At 33.9% G+C, this 19,529-nt stretch overlaps 1 protein-coding gene across 18 annotated transcripts in view; it reads right to left on the bottom strand.

The window, feature by feature from the left end:
- The window catches only part of DMD (dystrophin), an 886,326-nt gene that overhangs the window by 494,429 nt on the left and 372,368 nt on the right, over nt 1-19,529 (bottom strand). For 14 of the 18 annotated variants that reach the window (XM_088144802.1, XM_088144803.1, XM_088144790.1 and 11 more), the window contains 4 exons: nt 16,615-16,806; nt 16,159-16,343; nt 7,941-8,091; nt 3,157-3,276 (listed from right to left, as the gene is read on the bottom strand). In XM_088144802.1, the coding sequence (XP_088000928.1) occupies nt 3,157-3,276; nt 7,941-8,091; nt 16,159-16,343; nt 16,615-16,806 (648 nt within the window). The remainder of the gene's footprint in view (nt 1-3,156; nt 3,277-7,940; nt 8,092-16,158; nt 16,344-16,614; nt 16,807-19,529) is intronic. The other 4 variants (XM_088144788.1, XM_088144804.1, XM_088144806.1 and 1 more) reach the window with 1 other exon arrangement.

Below are 19,529 nucleotides of genomic sequence, written 5' to 3'. Positions count from 1 at the left end.
CTTTTTTGTCTTTCTTATCAACAATTGTTAAGTCTAAATTATTATATATAATTTATAGTTATAACATCATCATCATCCTCATCATCATCCTGCATTATATATATTTATAACTCAAGGTGGTGAACATATCTCCTGCCTCCTATTTTCCCTATAACACCAACCCTGTGAGGTGGGTTGGGCTGAGAAAGAGTGGCAGGCCCAAAGTTGCCCAGCCAGCTTTCATGTCTAAGGGAAGCCTAGAACTCACAGTCTCCTAGTTTCTAGACCAGCACTTTACCACTACTCTCATATATTTTAAATATGATCCTGAAGTCATGATGATTACATTGATGTTGACTGAAGCACAAAAGTTAACTTAAATGACCAAATAAATGAATTAAAAAAAACATAAATTTTGGTATTAAAATGTAGAAAATGCTCTTTTAAGTCAAATTATATTAAAAAAAATATGGTAGCTGAAGCAATAAAATGTTGAATTGATTTTGGTGGGATATAAATGTGATGTAAAAATAATAAAATAAAATAACTAAATTCTACTTGCCAGCTAATTGCATTTATTACTACATTAGCTATCTTCTGTTTACACTCAAAATATTAGAAATTTTGAAATTAAACCTATACCAAGTTTCTGCTTCATTTCCTTATCTAATTATCCATTAAGAGGTGTTCAGGTAACTAATCTAAAAGCTGTACAACTAATTCTAATAAAAATATCAATAACCTGGTATAACCTTATTTAAAACACACTGATATGTGGGTTATATGGGAACACTAAAAAGAATTCTAGTTATCTTTATATAGGGCTGCCTTCCTACTTACTCCCTGGCACCTCTAAAACAGTGTAAGCCAAGAAGCACATTGCTTTGATTTCCTTGTAGCACTCCTGCACTTTGGAAGGTGAACAGAGAGAGCAATAATGAGGAAGAAGATGAAATTAAGGACCTTAGGCATAAAAGCACTTGTCAGAAGTCTTTTAACTGGAGGCTTCTTAGTGACCTAAGTTCCACTGAAATTTTCCACCATAAAATCTTCCACACAGAATAGACAAGGAAAGGTCCAATCATATCCAAGCATAATGCTATGCAACTGAGTGAGTTTATGCATTCATATATGAGTATATATGAGTTATTAATTACATAGTATCAAATCAAATAGCTTTATTGCAGCCATAAAGCCATAAAAATATAGTAATCATATTGATACACAAGTTTTGCCTACCTTTTAATCCAGTACATTGCAATGTGATGTTACTGCTGCCTATGAATTTAATTTCTATGTCTTTACTTTTGGAATATGGAAAATTATGCTTGTTTACTTTAAAAAAAAACTTCTATAGCACTAAATCCCACTAAGACGTTTATCAAATGCTACAACAACAGTTAAATATATCTAACACATAAACACCAACAGCATACCATCACACTGAACTTCCATGGGGTATACTGAAACTCTGTATCACTAAATGCATTCCCCAAAAGCCAGATCTTTATGGTCCATCAGAAGCTTAATGAGTGGGTAAGTACAAAACATCTGGGGCATAAGCTGTCCTATATTGTATTATCTAGCTAAATGTAGCCATTTGGAAAAAGATAAGTAGAGCTGGATCTAGTTATCAACTGAATGAGATACCACTAGGAAATACCAGGATTATAGGTAGAATGGGAAGCATAAAAGGAGTCTGCAAGAAAGCAATATGGACCAAAAAAAAAAAAGGACATGTTAATGCAATCAACAGGACTTGGTGAGAATTTACTGTTTTTGTACTTTTCTTTTTAAAAAGTATATACCTGAGACAATGGAAATACAGTTATTTGTTGTTAGTTTTTTTTCCAGTAACACAACATTTACGCTTATCAATGTATCTTAAGTTATATAACTTGTCAATGACCAAAATAAAATACTTTGAAATCTTTAGAACTGACATCCATTATTCTAGCAATCAGCACCAAGTCAGATGATACAAGGTCAGATTAACACTTGATTTGATACAGTAGTTTTCTAATTTCCTGCTACAAGAAGTTCCACCACACCAAAATGAAATAAAAAAGACTATTTGAAATACAGCATGACTTAGAAGCAAGTACAGTACTGTGAAAAACCACATATCAACAGTCTAACAAGATGCAAATATTGAAACAAGTACAATGATCAAGAAACTACTGTATACTGACAGAGAATTACAACTGTGAGTAGCAAATGTTAATTATAGGTTATAAAAAACTTAGCATTAGACTTGCACTCAAAAGGGGAAGTCACTTGAAGCTGCTTTCTATAACAGCTTTAAAGGAATTGAAAATTGGCTATCAGAATGAAAGCAATGCTTCATAAATTGTATTCATTGTTTCTCATAATGTGTGCAGCACACATTCATACTCACAGCCAAATCTGACATCATGATAAACCGTAACCAATTATTCTATCACCACAATTCCAGGTTCATTGAAATTATCATAGCATTACTTCAAGTGATTTTTCCTATGATGCATGTTTTTAAATTTTACTGCATAATTCTGTAATATCAATTACATTTTTGGGGGGATCTTTTTTAGTTAAATTGCATGGAAAGGACAAGATAAGTGAAAAATAACAGTGAACAGGAGTATATGCAAGTTAATATTTGCACAATTCAGATTTAGAGAGTAAAATGCTTGTTCTTCCTAGTCATAAATTATTCATTCATTCATTAGAGTATCTATTTGCTGCATTGTGTTGAATAAAGGAGGCACGTGTCTCACACTTTTCCCCTAGGGTAGTAACTGGGATGATATTTCTCTATGGAACATAAACCAACATTAGAGTGAACAATTCAGTTTTAAATAATATTTCAAATTTTTACCTGTCATTTACTGTAATATATTTTCAGTATAACTAAGATGTAGGAGAAATATGCATGGAACCATATAGCAATCATTTATATCTATCTATCTATCTATCTATCTATCTATCTATCTATCTATCTATCTATCTATCTATCTATCTAAAAAAAAGATTTTATACAGCCCAAAGCTTGTTTTAAAATGGTAGTGTGGGATATTTTTTAGTGACATAACCTATTTAAATACTCAACTTAAAAATTTACTAATTCTAAAATGAATATGTAAGATATTATTTTCCTGCAGAGGGCACATTATCACAGAAGCACAATTTAACAATTACCTGAAGTTGTTGTTCTAATGCAACTGTAGCCTTATCTCCACTAGCTTCATCTACTACAACTACCATATGAGTGAGTGAGTTAACCTTGACTTGTTCCTGCTCTAAGTCTTCTTGAAGTGCCTATAATGAGAGAGAGAGAGAGAGAGAGAGAGAGAGAGAGAGAGAGGAAAAAAAACTGTTAAAAATAAACCCAAGGTCAGCTTGTTTTGCTTTTAATGAACTGAGCTGTTTAGAGCCATAGGAACAGGCATTAATTATTAGGCATAAATATAACAAAGGCCTCACTGAAGAATCTGTACCAAAATGCACCACAAACCCTGCTTTGTGTAATTTCTATCACACAACCTTAGGGAGTCACAGATGGAATGTTTAAGAAAACTGCTGAATGCATGAGACTGACTCCACTCCTTAAAAAGTCTTATTATCCTTTTCCTGAATTGTTAAAAGATGAAAACCTAACACACTTGCTAGGAAATAAGCCCCATCAAAGACCATGAAAATTCTGAGCAAACAAGTATAGAATTGCACTACTCTGTAAAGTTACAATAATAACTGTCTTTAGCTATGAGACACAATTTCAGTTGCATTTATTTTTGGTATAACTATATTGTATACTTATTTATTATTAATTTCCTATGCAACCCTAGACTTGAATGACCTATCTGAATGTGTTTTATATTTATGATTACATTAAAGGTCAAATTATTACATTCATAAATGACTCAATAAAATATGAATTTCTAGGGGACTTTTTTTAAGATTGTACTATGCTCTATGCATTTTAAGCCAGTGATATTTCAGAAGTGTAGCATTTGAAAGAGTTCCTATATATAGTTCTTTAGGAGAAGTTGTTTTTCTAACACTCATGGCTCAAATAATATGTGGCTAATCTGGACTGATTAGAACAAGCATGAGTATTTTGGTTTTTTGGTTTTGTTTCAATCTAGGACATGCAATTTGGCCTTCCCACTCTGAGTCTTATATTTCGAAGGGAGTCTAGGATACCAAACCATGCAGTGTTCTAAAGGATAGTTTTGGCTAAAAGCAGCTTTACTTCCATTAATTACAACAGGCATAACTGTCTGCCTGAGTAAAATTTTAATCTATTCTAATATAAATATTGGGGGAAAGTATTGCCACCTCTAGAAGGAACCAGGTCTAACTAGGAAAGCTCTATGGTTCTTTGCTTTTCAGGGATAGGGAAAAGCCCATTTGTACTGGAAGAGCTGCAGCCTCTCCCTCTTACTCCCTGTACCAGATCCAGTGGCAGACAATTTACATCCTGAGGTCAGTATCCTGAGGATTGAGAAAGCCTGTCTGAATTACAGGGGGAGACAGCTGAAATTTTCTTTCAATTTTACCCATCAGTAGAAGTATACATAGAAGAAAGAGACTGTATGTTGCTAATGGAGACTGTATGTTCCTAATGGAGTTGCTAGTACCAGACAGGGCATCGGGTTTACCTCCCTCTTTTTCCCTTTGTTAGTCATCCGTCAACAACTTTGGGATGCTGCTGTTACCTGATCAGCTGTTAACAATAAATTGCATCAACTGACTTCCATGTGCCCACTGCCTGATCAAATCCTGGAATCTGTACCATTATAGGAAGCAATATTCCACACTCAACCAAAAAAAAAAAAAAAAAAAAGTAGATCTCTATTTTATGTTCCACTTGTACATTACAAAAAGGAGAAGAATAAGGATAAGCACTATATGAGCATGATCTCCATCCCTTTTGGGATGCAACTTGCACAGAGAAGAATGCTTTCTATTTTTATACCCTCCCATACAATTTAGACTTTTGCTTTTCAATGCTTTCTGACTGAAGTACAAGGGTTGAATGAAAAGTAATGCCTCAACCTTCGTAGCTTTAGTTTAAATATGGACACTTTAAAAAATGAAACGGGAAAATGATTTTTGAAATGAATACTTTTGTACCTGCATTTACTTCTCCACATAATCACCACAATTCACTATACACTTCTGCCAACAATGGACAAGCTTCTTAAAGCCTCCTTGTGAGAACTCCCCACTTTGTCTTTTCAACCATGTCCTAATGGTCTTTCCACCTCTATACTGAGTCAAACAGATTCCCATGAAGGCATTCCTTCAATTTTGCAAAAGGGTGAAAGTCCCATGGCACCAAATCCAGATATGTGGTTGATGGGGTAAGATGATGAGATCCAACTTTGCAATTGCCTCTTGGGTGGCTCATGAGGTGTGAGGCTAGCAATTTTTTCCCCCACTTCTGAGCTCTGTTTAATCATTGTTTGAAAGCTCTGAGTGTTGCAATGTAGGATTCTGAGTGAATAGTTGACAAGGTTCATGGAAATCTAAATGAATCACACCATCTGCAACCCCACCTGCCAAAAAACCTATATAATCATGAGTTATCCTACTGAAAATGTCCTGGGCTTCTTTTTTTCCCCTCCCACAAGTGAAGCTTTGGAATGATATTCCATGGACTGATGCTTTGTTTCTGGGTGAAATGATACACCTATGTTTCATTGGTAGTCACAGTGATGTGAAGAAATTCCTCATCTTAATTCTTATAGAATGACAACAATTGCTACCAAATCCAACTCTTATACAGACATCTGATCCTCAAGAGCATCAACAATGTGACCCAAATGATACATTAAAATGTAAGGTTGACAGCAATTTTGAAAGGTCTGCCAATTCTACTTAATCAATTTATTGGCCTTTTTTCTTGTGAAACTGGCCAGTTGCTGTCACAGTTCATCTGCTTTGTGATTATTCACACAATCAGCTCTTTCCAGTTCACCATTCTTCCCAAACATACTGATTTTACACATAAATATAAAGCCTGTATAGGATAATCTGCTTAAGCTTTTTAAAATACAATGCAGATAACATCTAGGTGAACACTCAAGTCTAAAATCCTTACACCTGTACATATTCCTTTGTCCATCTTTTTGCTAAAATTTGCATGTTTTCCTTTTCCTTGCATTAAAAAAAAAATCTACTATTCACTTATAATACATAGGTATTTTATATACTGTAGAATCAGTGTGTGTGTGTGTGTGTGTGTGTGCATGGATAACATAGATTTATCCATGTAGTTATCAGGATTTAAGGGTCTCAAAACTCAAGGGTCTCTATTTTAGTTCCACATAAATAATTAAACAAAGCTGAAGTAATTTTGTTGGATAGTTTTTGTCTGTTTGGAAATGTTTAGCTCAAAATTCTAAATCAAATTATATAAAACTTTAGAATAAAAATAAAACAAGCAAAAAAACCACAAAAAAATGGAATATTATAGCAACATGTAGCTGATAAAAACACGAAACCATTTTTATATCATACATTAGAATACATATTTTACATAATGTATCAGACATTTTAATTTAGTCTTCCCCACAGGACTTTATCTGTTGGTCTAGATTGCATACTTACCATTAATAAGAAGAAACCCTCTATCAATACAGGTAAATAAGCAGAACTCCTGGAAATGACGAAGAATTCTGAAAACGTCTTAAGCATGTAACAATGGATGTACAGTACATTTAATGCCAAACTTACAGCTACTGGAATTGCATAACCAGACGCTGTTTTAGGTTAGCAGGCATAACTAGCAGGCACAATCCTACTGCATAGAGCTTAAGGGGCTACAAATACAATTGCATTGTAGTGAATTTCAATAACTAGAAGAAAAGTGAAGAAGTCAACATTTTTAATCCATCACAGAACTCCAGAATCAAGTGTTATATTAAAAACTTATATCTCACCCATGTTATCTATGACAACCCTCAATCAGTTACATATGATGCTAAAAATAAGTACAGAATAAAGTAGAATTACAGATAGCATTATACACAACATTAATGTTAAAGCACATCTGAGATTTTATTAATCAGAGTTAATATAAGGCAAGTCATTGCCAAAAAGCAGTTAAAATGAGGAGGATAAATTGGAAAGAATTCACATATAAGGGGAATGAATATTTTTGTGATCTTTTAATTCAAATTGATAGTTAACATTACCTCATATCATTCCTTATTTCTCATTTCTGATTTAAAGACAATATCTAAAGCATATAAAGTAGGTGCAAATTTAAGTTTTGCTTATAGCTTGTCGCTTTAATTCTTCATCTACAGTAGAAGCTCTTTTAGAGGTCATGGTTTATGTGCGTAAGAAAACTTCTTAGAGCACAACAGAAACACACTTTTATCCAGTTCTTTTGTTCAAGATGTGCTGGCTTGTTGCTTTTATAATTAAATTCATTTTTCAAAACTATTTCATCTTTTCCATACAAAAGCAGGTACTGAGCTTGGCTACTTTACTTGCTTAGGGGCTGCACGCACAAAGACACAGCACCGCTAATGAGATTAGAAATCCCAATTATAATAACTAATCGTGTCAATTAGCTAGTGGAATACTCTAGAAAGAAAGCAGAAGATAGCAAAAGAAAGAAACTAGGGAATAATAAAATCTGAAGCATTATTATTGTATTTTGCAATAAATAGCATATTGCAATTCCCTTTCCTCTTATCATTCCAGATTACTTTTTATTATGTGAATAATGAATGTGTTAAGGAAAAAAATAAGTAAATAAAATGATGACAGCCTTATCTTATTAATAAGAAATCTACCATTTCTGTGCAATGTTCCAAAGTGGTGGTGTTTTTTTAAATATTAAATTAGAATTACAAAATAAGATGTTTAATTTTATATAAATATTACATAGTACTGTGCTGACATTTTTACAGAGAAACTTTTTTTAAAACAATTAATTAATATGGCTCTTGAAAACAACAGCTTACCTTATGCTCTTCCACCTGCCTCTTTAAGCCTTCTAGATCAGGCCCCAAAGGTTCTGACTCCATTTTCGCTGTTCTTTTTTCTGTTTTAGTTAACCAGTCAGATAGCTGGCTGAGCTGCTGGTTTTGTAAATCCATTAGAACTTGGTGTAAACTAGAAATAAATATTTTTTTAAATGAATAAAAACAAGCTAGGCAAGAAATTCAATGTAACTGTTGCATCCTGAATCTTCAACTGAGGTTAACTAAGCCTGTTGTTTAGAAATTTTGTCGCAAATCATCATTTTAACACTAGATCTTTTTAATACTGATTGCTATAATCAGTGCAAATGGAACTAAAATGTATATTAAATATAGAAGACACTATCAATAGACAAAGACTTTTTAGAGTGCTTACTCACAAATAAGTCCCTTTTGGCAAAGAACAGAAACTGACAATAATCATTCTGAAGTCAGCTGAGTTGGCTCAATTTTTTTTTTTATCTTGATGAAATGGAAAAAAAGCTATGAACCCGTGACTGAATATTTATCCTTGTTTCGCTTCACCAATGTCCTTTCCCAGTACTCAAACAGACCAAAATAAATGATAGATAACTCTGTTACTCTTATTTTGGCATGCCATTATCCTTTCATAGTCCTTGTTTTTCACATTCACTTCTCTTGTATTTTGGATAAAACTGTGCAACAGTATTTCTCCCACGATAATTTAAGACATCAGTTTGGGGACAATTTCCCCAAGCTTATTGAATTCCCACAGCCATTCATATTCTTTAAGGGCTTATACCCTTAAAAGCAGCCAGTCAGACATATTATAAGGAAGATCAAAATTTGATCAAAAGCTACCTCCCCTTCAATTTGTCCTTGAGAGATTCTTACTCTGAAATTCTAATACAATAACATTTAAGGTTTATACAACAAGAAAAGCCTTCTTAACATGACAGGTACTGAACACACTGCAATCTTATGAGGAATCATTATTTCCTTAATCTCACATCTACTTTTAAATGTGACCATTTGCTCAGGTTAAATTCCAGTACTGCCTATAAAGACAAAACTTCCATTGTAGGCAGATGAAGTAAGCACATATATGTCCTGGTTTAAAAGTTGATTGGTTTACAAACCTCATAAATGCTGATTGCCTTAAATGCATGAATAACGGTGTTTACATATTATTGACACAAACTTGCCCTTGGGGAAGGAGCTGACTCAATACCCACCTGAATAAACCACATTAGACAGACACAGGAAAGAAAAAAATATTTTTGATCTCAACACTCCATTTGTATATAGCTGAAATCATGCAAGGTGAAGCTGCTACAGCTGGTTGACCAGCTTTGAGCTTTTCTCCCTTGCAAGCTCTTGCTTAATCCCAGGGAGTCATCAAAGCCTAGGAGCCCTTAATGTGATTTCGGCCAGCAACAACAAAGTAAGCAGAAGGCTATTCAGGTCCTCCACTGGATTTCAAGTTACAGCCTCAGCTGGGCCTTCTAGGAGATGGATGTTGCCTCAGAAACAAAATTTCAGATTTCTATAGAGCTCCTGCTAAGTTCAATTTCATAATTTGAAGAGGCAGCCACCTTCACTTGAATAGCTGGCTCCAGATCAGGCAAGAGTAGTATACAAATGTTCATCCTCTAAACTGGTCTGAGTCTCTACTGGGAGATTTTGAAGTAAATCACACATTTCCAGACACTTAAATCTTAATTCGGTTTTCAGTTAGGCTTGGCAAAAGACCCCCCCCCCGACACAATTTAGGAAGTTTAGAACCTTTATTGCAGACAAATATGAAACCGTACCAAAATATTTGGTTGCTTATGACAGAACAAACAATTCAGAGCCTTTAAAAATCATTAGGTTTCTTCTGCCACTTTTCTGAGTTAATGAATACCTAAGTAAATTTCATATATTTTACTCAAGAGTTAACAGTGTTTCAGGACTTCAAAGTCCATTTCTCTTCATAGCTGCTACTCAGACACTTAGAGCATGCTCAGCAATTCTTGGAGCAAACTGATGCTTCAGAAGTTGCAGTAGGACCTACTCTCCTCCATTAGAGAAAGAGTGGGGAAGGATCTTCTCCTCATTTGACCAGTTAAAAGAAACTGTGACATTTTCAATAAGATTAATTTGTGGTAAAGACAGCATTTCAGCAATAGAGGCATTTCCCAGAAGGTGCTACCCACCCAATAAAGGTATGCATAGATCACAAGAATTTGGAAGTCCTGCTGAAAACTCTCACAACTTGGCTAATCATGTGGGCACATTTTTTCTCCTGTTTCAGTATTTATATCAGCTATATTCTTGGCTCATAGAAGAAGCTCCCAGATGTCCTGTCAAATAAACTGAATATAACCTTCCTTAATCATCTCTCCCTACCACAGTACTACAGCTGAGCAACTTTTTCTCTCCCCATGGGTTAGACCTTCCTGAAATATTATGGAAAGGGAGGTTGACTGTAGTTCTTCTAGATTTGACTAGAATGCAAAAGATGCTAGATGTCAGGCTTCAAAAAGAGGACCTACAGAGAGCCCTCTAGACTAATTCTTCATCTTTCATTTCAGATGATGGAGAATTATTTCACAATGGCCATTTATATACTCCTCTATCTTTAAGGGAAGAAGTATTGCACTCAGCCATACAACAGAGCTGCTGGGTGTGGAGGTATATTTAAAACTCTGCATCAGATATTCATAGAGTTATGGTAGCTGTGGGTGAGAGTAGTTGTCAAGGATTATGTTTCATCTTGTCATGTTTGTCACAGGGCCAAGTCTGTTTCTGGAAAACTGGCCAGTTTCTTCCAGCCCCTGCATTTACAACATTGGGAGTATGTATCAATGAATTTTATTACTGCTCTCCCCCCATGGTGCACAAGAATTCTTGTGATTATGGATTTCTTTATTAAGATGGCTCATTTCGTTCCTTGTAAGGAGCTTCTATCAGCTCAGGAAATGATGCAACATTTTTAGATCACTTTTTAGCTGCAGAAGCTTAGTCTATCATGTGATCTTGGATCCAGATCTCAACTGACCTCCAAGTTTTGAATTAGTGTCTTCTAATCATTAGATGTATTCATTTGTGATCTTTGGATTATCCTACTTCTAACAGTCTAACAGAGAGAACGATAAATTGATATTTTCAATCCCCTGGCAAATGGTGTGTTTTTCATATCTGCTTACAAATCAGAAACAATACTTTACATGTTTCATCTTGTAAAAAACTATCTGTTCTACACTAACAAAAATGTAAATTGCCCATAAAAATACAACTATGAGACTATTCAGGAACAATGAAGAGACTATGAGTAATGTTATTTCAAAAACTCACTAGGAAGCATATAAACAAAAACAAGAGGGAAGAAAAAGGCTTTCTATTTTGTCTTACCCTCACCCCCCAAAAAACTCAAGCCTGTTTACACATAGGGATCTCCTGTAATTTTATAACCCCAACAACACTGTGAATAGCACTTCTAACATTTTAAAAATTTCACCACAAATGCAATCTAGAAAAAGATGGATAAGCTACTTGGAACCTAACTGGAAAATAAACATTTCTCAATATTATCACTTGGACTCTTCATTAAAACTAACTACACTTCCACGTGTTACCCTTTTCATTTCCTAGTCCTCCAAAGCATCTTGAAAGCAACTCAACATTATCTTCAGTGCTGCTGACCCCAAAATACTGAGAACACTAGGAACCTTTCAGTTCTAGCCATCCACTATGGAAATGCAAAGAATAGAATTCAATTAATATTATGCATCTTTGTGTCCTTAGTTCATATTGTATTCATTTCCCTGTTATTCATCATCATCTCCAAGTGTAGTTGATATTTATGAGGAAGAGATTCAAAGTTGCCATTGCACTATAAAAGCTGAATCTCTTGGGGATGAAGTAGGAAAGGTTGGAATCAAGGCTTAGCAAGTCAAGCTTTGCAGAGCTTCAGTGCTGTAAATGGATATTGCAATCTTAGATATACAGAAATTCAGCCAGAAATTGGCATAGCTGCTGAACATAGATGACAACATGAGATTGCAGAAATGTGTAGCTGATTTTGGAATGATGCAAAACCTCTATGTGAAAATCTCTTAAATGACTGTAGAGTGGCAATTTCAGAGGAAAGGGGCAGTTTTACTCATTTTACAATCAGTAAAATTTTACAATAAGTAAAAGAAAATTCCCATTCAAAACTCCAATTGGCTTAGTTCATAACTAAACTGACTGACTTATATCCATCAATCCCCTAAACCAAAACTCTGCTCAAGACTCTTGAAATATCTTTTTCTTTCTTTGGTTTTTCTATGAGCTGAGAAATGGAGACAACCTCTACCCTTTTATCAGCTGTTTTCTGTCACCCAACAAATTAGATAAGATTTGTTTTGAGAAAACAAGGAGATAAAATGTCAAATTTGTTCAGATTTGTTGTGAATGTATACGTGTAGATTTTGGCAACTTATGCTAACTATGGCACTAAGTAGTCGGCAGTCATTCTAGTCCATGAACAAAGGCTGGTGATTTTTGGAAAAGCCAGAGAAGAGTAGGAACATCCCATAAAGGACCCTAAAACAGCTGTGAATAACAAAAATAAGATCAAAATTACTGGGTAAGTGCCAAGGCTGCACAAGAGATCTAAACATGGCTGGGAATATAAATGAACAGAATGGCAATATGAGATATCAGACCCTTGTGAGATGCTGATGCTAATTAGAAAGTTGGCAAGGACAGTTTTGAGATTCTTATACAGTAACAAGGACTCATGGCAGACATCATAAGTTTCTTACAAGCATGACACTGAAGAATCCATCCAGGAATGACATTTTCCCAAGCATGGAGGCATAAAACAGAATACTGAAAAAGTCAACACCTGGGGCTGATTAACACCAGAGAGAGATAACATTAAGGCAGTATGTGCACTGCTAAAAAGCAGTCTTTTTCCTTTGGCCATAAAAGTATACTAAGCTGGTGTCTTAGCTGTATGCTCTGTGAGTATGAATGGGGAATAAAACATCAATGATGTGTTAAATATTCAGCATTCTTGCAACAATAAAGTACTATTGTGCAATGCTGATGAGTTGGTCAGCTATTTGGATTGCTTCAATACCCAACCATGGGTCCTGCAGAGGACATTTGATCATCCTATACTATTTTACAGATAAAAATGGTTCAACAATACATAATAACAAAGGCAGAAAAAAAATTAACACCTTTGAATGCTTATCTCTTCCTTGAGGTGAACAATGTGAGTTCTTAAATCCTGAGACAGACCATGAGCCTGTCAGCTGATGCTGCTAGAGCAAGTAACATATGAAAAACATAATTGCAGAGATGTATATGTAAGTTAAAGATCTGTGGATCTCTAACCTATATTTTCTTTGTACAAGGCCATTTCATTGCTTCAGCTAACATCCTAGTTTTATTTTCCTGAAAGCAGCTTCCCATGCAAGTGAAGGCAGTTGGTGTTACAGTCTACTACTTGAAGACTTAGCTCCACAGCTTATGCAGCTTTACTACTGACTTGCTAAGAAATAATTTCCTAGCAGTTCAGCACGTGTGATAATATTAAGTTAATATTCCAGAGTAAAACATTTTCATCAAGTTCTAAGAGAATTTTATTAGAAATTTAAAATAGATTAAACAAAGATACATTATAGAACATCTCCACACCTCCCTATTCCTGTTAGTTTCAAATATAGAGTTTATTGCAGTTGTAGAGTGCTTTCTCCTGTTTTAGGAAATGTTCCTGGGGATTTAACTATTCACATTTTTGGAAACTATGTTAATGTCATTCTTTTGTGAGTATAAAAAAGTGATCTTAAAATAGGGATAGCCTTAAGCTGTGACTTTAGATAGTATTCTACTTTCATGGCAATGTTGTGGTGTACGTTGCATACCTTGCCTTTAGAGATTCTTCTAATGGAGGTTACAGATAAGTCAAGAGCCAGATGTTCTCAGGGCAGAGATGTCAACAAACAATAACCTCTGAGCTTTAAAGCCATGAAGCACAGGGCAAAGAATTCTTTAAACTGTGTAAAGGCTGGTAGAAGAAGCAATAGGTTTAAACTGCAATGAATGTAAGAGGGAACTGCATTCCTCATGTTAACAGAGGGCAACTGCAATAAAGATTCTTATATAGCTTCACCAAGTAGAATATCTGAGAGACTTCTGCTGAGTCAAAGCCTAGCAGCCTGTTCAAACTATGAAAAGTCAGTGGCTGGAAATGCCAGCTGAGTCCTGGGTTCAGGAAGCCCAACATATATTATGTATTCTTATTTCTCTAGGATGCTTTTTTAGTCAAAATAATTATAGCTTATTCAAAGAAAATAATACACTGTTATATTTACTTCAAAATTTAGTACAAAGGTATTGCTAGTTATCCTGAAATCATTCATATTCTTGGGGGCTTGGCATTCAAAAATTGGTCTATAGTGAGACAAAAATCCCAGATGCATATAAATGCTAAATTATTATGTCTGGGAATAATGCTGGACATAAATATTTCATTAAATACCCCAGCCCCCAAACCAATGCACAACACCTAAAACAACAAAAAAATAGAGAACTAAACAAATACATCACAATGTAAACAGTGAAAAGAAAATAAAGGGTCTTCAAATACAAGGGGAATGCAGAAGAGGAAGATAATATTCTGCATCATAGAATGTAGTATTTCATCTCTCTATAGCACTAGGATGCAAAAGTTGCCAGAACGAGAAGAATTGCCAAGGAAGGGATATACAGATAGGATTGAGAAAAATCATAATGCCTTTATATAAAATCTAAACTGTTGTTTTGTAACTGTTCCATCTTAAAAGAAAAAAGGAAAAAAAAAAGACGACAAAGACCTAGAATGGATGTAAAAACCAATACTACATTATGTCATTTTTTTCAACTTTTTTGTAACCCAAAGTAATTTATAAGGTATAAATGAATAAACATAAATATCAGAGCAACAATCTCTCCCTCCCCGCCACCCCCATTTAGTGTTTATCCTTGCTGGTTGCAGGATTTGTTCTTTTTGCATTACATGGTAAAGCCATCAGTGTGTGGTAAGACCAAGGGTTTATTTTTCAGCCAGCTTGGTTTTTGGGCTAAGAGAGAGTGACTGGCCCAGGATCATCCAGCTGGCTTCCATGCCTAAAGAAGGACTAAAACCAGCATCTGAATTGCTATGCCATGCTGACTCTCAGAGGGAGATACTGAGATTGAAAAGGGGAGAGTTAAGTTAGTTAAGACTAAAACAGTTTAGTAACAGAAGAATTTCATAAAATCTAACGCATTTGGTGCAATTCTTTCTACTAGGATTAGATTCATAGAAAAAAAAATGAAATTAATTTATTGAATTAGCAAGGACAACATATAATGATAGATACGAGTTTAATTAGGTTTAGCATTAGATAGATGAAGGCTCTTAAGTGGATCTCCCCCCAGCCTACCCTGGTAAGAGGCAGCATGTAGCCTGATATTCTGAATGTGGATGAAGAAATATTATGAATCACTTTATATCCTCCTGCAAGATAGTATACAGACACATCAATATTGGTCCAAAGAAAGATTGTAAGTTTCTAGGTATATATTTTTGTATAATTAATATGATTTTCTTTTTCTTTTAAAAGTAATGAAACATTCCCTGAACAAAATGTAACAGATATACTGTAGTTTATTAGAATAGAAAATTAAATGCTATTTTTAAATATAATAATAAGCCTTAATTCCCAAGTGTCCTTGCTTATAAAAATAAACACTTTAATGGAGCTTTAATACAAAGAGTAACAATGCCAAAAGTGGATATATGTCTGTTGACTGAACACCTGACATTTCCATGCCTATTGCTAAAAATCCTTGTGTTAAATCAGAACATTCTAAGAACAATGCTCGCATTATCATAATTCTGATGAAACACAATTCCTTTGGGCATATTAGACAGCCTGTTATGAAACTATGGACTAATGAAACTTTTAAAGCCTCGCCCTGTCAGCATATTAAAAAAATATTACAGGAACTTTGATTCAAAAGTGGATCAAAGAAATTCACCAGATAAAATTTACCAAATTATTAAAATGCAACTTTCACATTAGTTCTCCTTTATCTAAAAAAGAATTAGGTTTGATGTTCATACATTTGCAATAAAACAGGAAGAAAAATTCAAACAGTATCTGTTCCACATACTATATTGTAACAATAATTTCACCCAGTTCAACATTGCTTAGCCAAATTTATATTTACTTACTTGTTCTGTCGTTCCATACTTGTGACCCTGAGATTTTCCCAGCGTGAATTTAGAAGATTCATTTGTTCTTGTATTTCATTTTCTTCATCTTCTGAAAGCTTTCCAAATGTTCCCAAAAGTTGGCTGCCTACTTGCAAAACATCACCAACACGTCCTTGGTGAGCAGTTAATTCCATCATAAAACCCTTGGAAAATCATTATAACAACGATTACTAGCAGAAAGCAAAGTACGTATTTAGAATTTATAGATTATATTAAAATTACCAATTTTTCTTGAATAAACTAATTTTTTTTAAAATTAACAGTGTGGTTCAAGTATTTTGTAAAAAGGATACCAATGAAATAAAAATATTTCTCAAATGTTAAGTTCTTAGCTTGATGTACTGCAACTACAGAAAAGCAATTCGCAGATGGTGACGTTTTTGTGTTGATTATTGAAATATTGTTCATTCATACCTCATGAGTGTGAAACTGTTCTTTAACTTCCTCTACATCAGTAGATATGTCTCCTTGTGCTTGCAATGAATCTTCAGCAGACAGAAGCCATGAGAGGACTTCTTCTAATGTAGTTTGGTAGCTTTCTAGGTCTCTTTCTGAACCCATGGGTGAAGTTGCGAATAACTTCTGTTCATGGCTTTCAAAATGCTGCTAAATAAATAAAATAAGGTATTTGAGGAACAATTCACTTAAATTGTATTGAAATATTTCTTCTAGATTAATAAATGAAATGTAGTCATTTTAATTTAATCTAATAATCCATCTGGCATCAGTTTCATCTAACAAATTAGATCTGGTGTAGCACACAGATTTTTTTATTATTATTATTATTGTTCTGTAACAGAGGCATTGGAATTGGCATTGGAAACAAAGCCATCTGATAAATATTAACAAAAAAGAGTTATCAGACATTCTTCATGCACAACTTTAGTTATAGATATGTTTTGTTAAAAATAGAAACATCTATTTTTTATGAATTGAGAACAGCTCAGTTTGTATACTCAGTTACAGTGTAACTGCATGCAAAGCTAGATTAATGCATTATAAACATTTAAAATATTTATAAAAATGCAGTTGTATGTTAAAATAATTTCTTCAATTTTTTTTAGAGTTCAGTATAGCCTAGAACTTTAAGTTTGTCAGGTATTAAATTACAGATCAAATAAATTATTAATTTTAAACAATTATATGTCTACATTATTATTGTTATACTAAGATCTTGCTTGTATTTTAAAGGCAAAAGTTGAAAAACAATCATTTTTCCTTGCACTGAATATATCCATCTCTGCTTGCAAAGTATATCTAATGAATGTCAGATATAAAACTAACAATTGGTGACAGGGATATTTCTCTGGTTTAAATTAGGAACGTGGAGCTTCATTACCATTTGTGTCTTTGCTTTATTTACATCACTTACATGTACGTTTTCTATACAAGACAAAATATGCAATATTAAAGGTCATGTTTTTATGAGAGACACACAGAGAAATTTAGTATGTAAGGTAGCCTTTATTCTTCTGCATGTTTTATTTTTAAACAATTAGGGAAGTCCTACATTTACCTTACAGTATCACACTAGGCCAAACACTTTCCTTCCAACAGCTTCCTTGTAAAATGAAACAAATGCCCCTTTCCTCCTTCCCATTCAAGAGATCTGTGCAGAAAGCTATTATTCTTAGTTGCAGATGTCAAAACCTCTATTAACAAAATCTTATATTTAGGAAATATAAATTGACAGGGACAGAATTGAGCTTGGGAATTTCAGTTACAGGGAACATCCTTTCCTTCAGCTGCATTGGTCTACCATGAATCAAGAAGTGACATCCATGGGGAATTAAACATATGTAGACAAGTATTATAGGATTCCATTATGGTTTGCATTTGGAATGCACATTCTAACATGTTTTGTTTTTAATTCTCAACAGAACTGAGCAAAGCTCCAGGGCCTAGTGAAGTCAGTCATCAGCATGTCTTTGTCTGAAAGTGCAGATAGCCAGGTGAATGGACATCTGATGGAGAACATAAGGAAGCTTATTGTATTCCCAACAGCATAACTGAGAGCAAGATGTCTATGTTTAAAGAAGTGGGATAATTGGCAAAACTAAATTAATGGCAAATATGTATTATGCTCATGTCTGCATGCACATATACAGTCTATCTATCTATCTATCTATCTATCTATCTATCTATCTATCTATCTATCTATCTATCTATCTATCTGAAGCATAGTCTATTATACTGAAGTCTTATTAGTTTAAAGATTTAGAAGCCTTATAACATATTCTTTATTCTTTCTCCATTTTTCTCCACTATAAATTGTAATGTCTATGTATTTTTTTTTCCCCTTGCAATTTCAGGTAGCAAAAATATGCATATTTCAGGTAAACTTGCATCTTCCATAAACAAGCTTGTCTGATTATTTTAAACCCCACTGGAGTTCCTCTTTATTTCCCTTATTGTGGGATCCATACAGTAGTTTTGAACTGAAATGGGTCAAGAGAAGTATACTTAATGGTCGCTCTACCTCTTTTCTGTATATGCAGACTTTTTTCAGAATTTTGTTGTTAAATAGGATAAAATCCATTGCTAATAATGGCCCATTATCCATTGTTCAAGAATAAAGATCTCTATGGTTCGGTGTAACTTAAACCATAGACCTTACAGGTAGATCTTTAAAGTAAGTCATCAGTATGTTTTGGTATGCTTTGGAGTCTTACATGTATGGAAGTTATTGTTTTATATATAGTTATATTGGCATTAATTCACTGAAGCTCAATTTGTCTCATTGTTTCTTTTACAAAGTGCAACTGTATTACAGAATAAAACAAGTGATTTTCCTGTGACATGATTGTGCTACTCAGATACTTTCCTTCTCCAGTAAACAATGATCTTGGTAGACATGACATCAAAGTTTCATCAAAAAACAAGATAGTAATTAATCTCTTACAATAAAAAATCTACTTTTAAAATTAAATTTCAATGATTTTTAATTAAATATATATTTTCCCAGTTAGCTTTTATCCCCAAAACCAACCTTCCTACTTGTATTGATAGTACCCTACAGAACACAGTATTACCTCTTTCAATTCTTCTAAAGCTATTCTCATAATGCAGAATACTCAATACAGTATTACTTTTAAAACTATCCACAAAAAATGTTATTGTATACTAGTAATTTTGGATGAAATAATTTATATAATAAAAAATAATTAGTACTTTTAGAGCTGAAAATGACCCTAGCTGGTCAGGAGAGGCTCAAGATACTTGCTTTCTACATTAATTTTGGAGATTGAATACTAAATAATTAGAATTTTAAGAAGAAGGGAGACAGTTTTAAACTGCCAGCAGGCACGTGAGACTCATTCTATTATTAT

The sequence above is a fragment of the Python bivittatus genome, unplaced genomic scaffold (assembly GCF_059951505.1).
Source record: "Python bivittatus isolate LINGU-HERP-01145 unplaced genomic scaffold, Pbiv_v1 ctg000350_np1212, whole genome shotgun sequence".
Classification (NCBI taxonomy): Eukaryota; Metazoa; Chordata; class Lepidosauria; order Squamata; family Pythonidae; genus Python; species Python bivittatus.
This window is presented reverse-complemented; position numbering and strand designations above follow the sequence as displayed.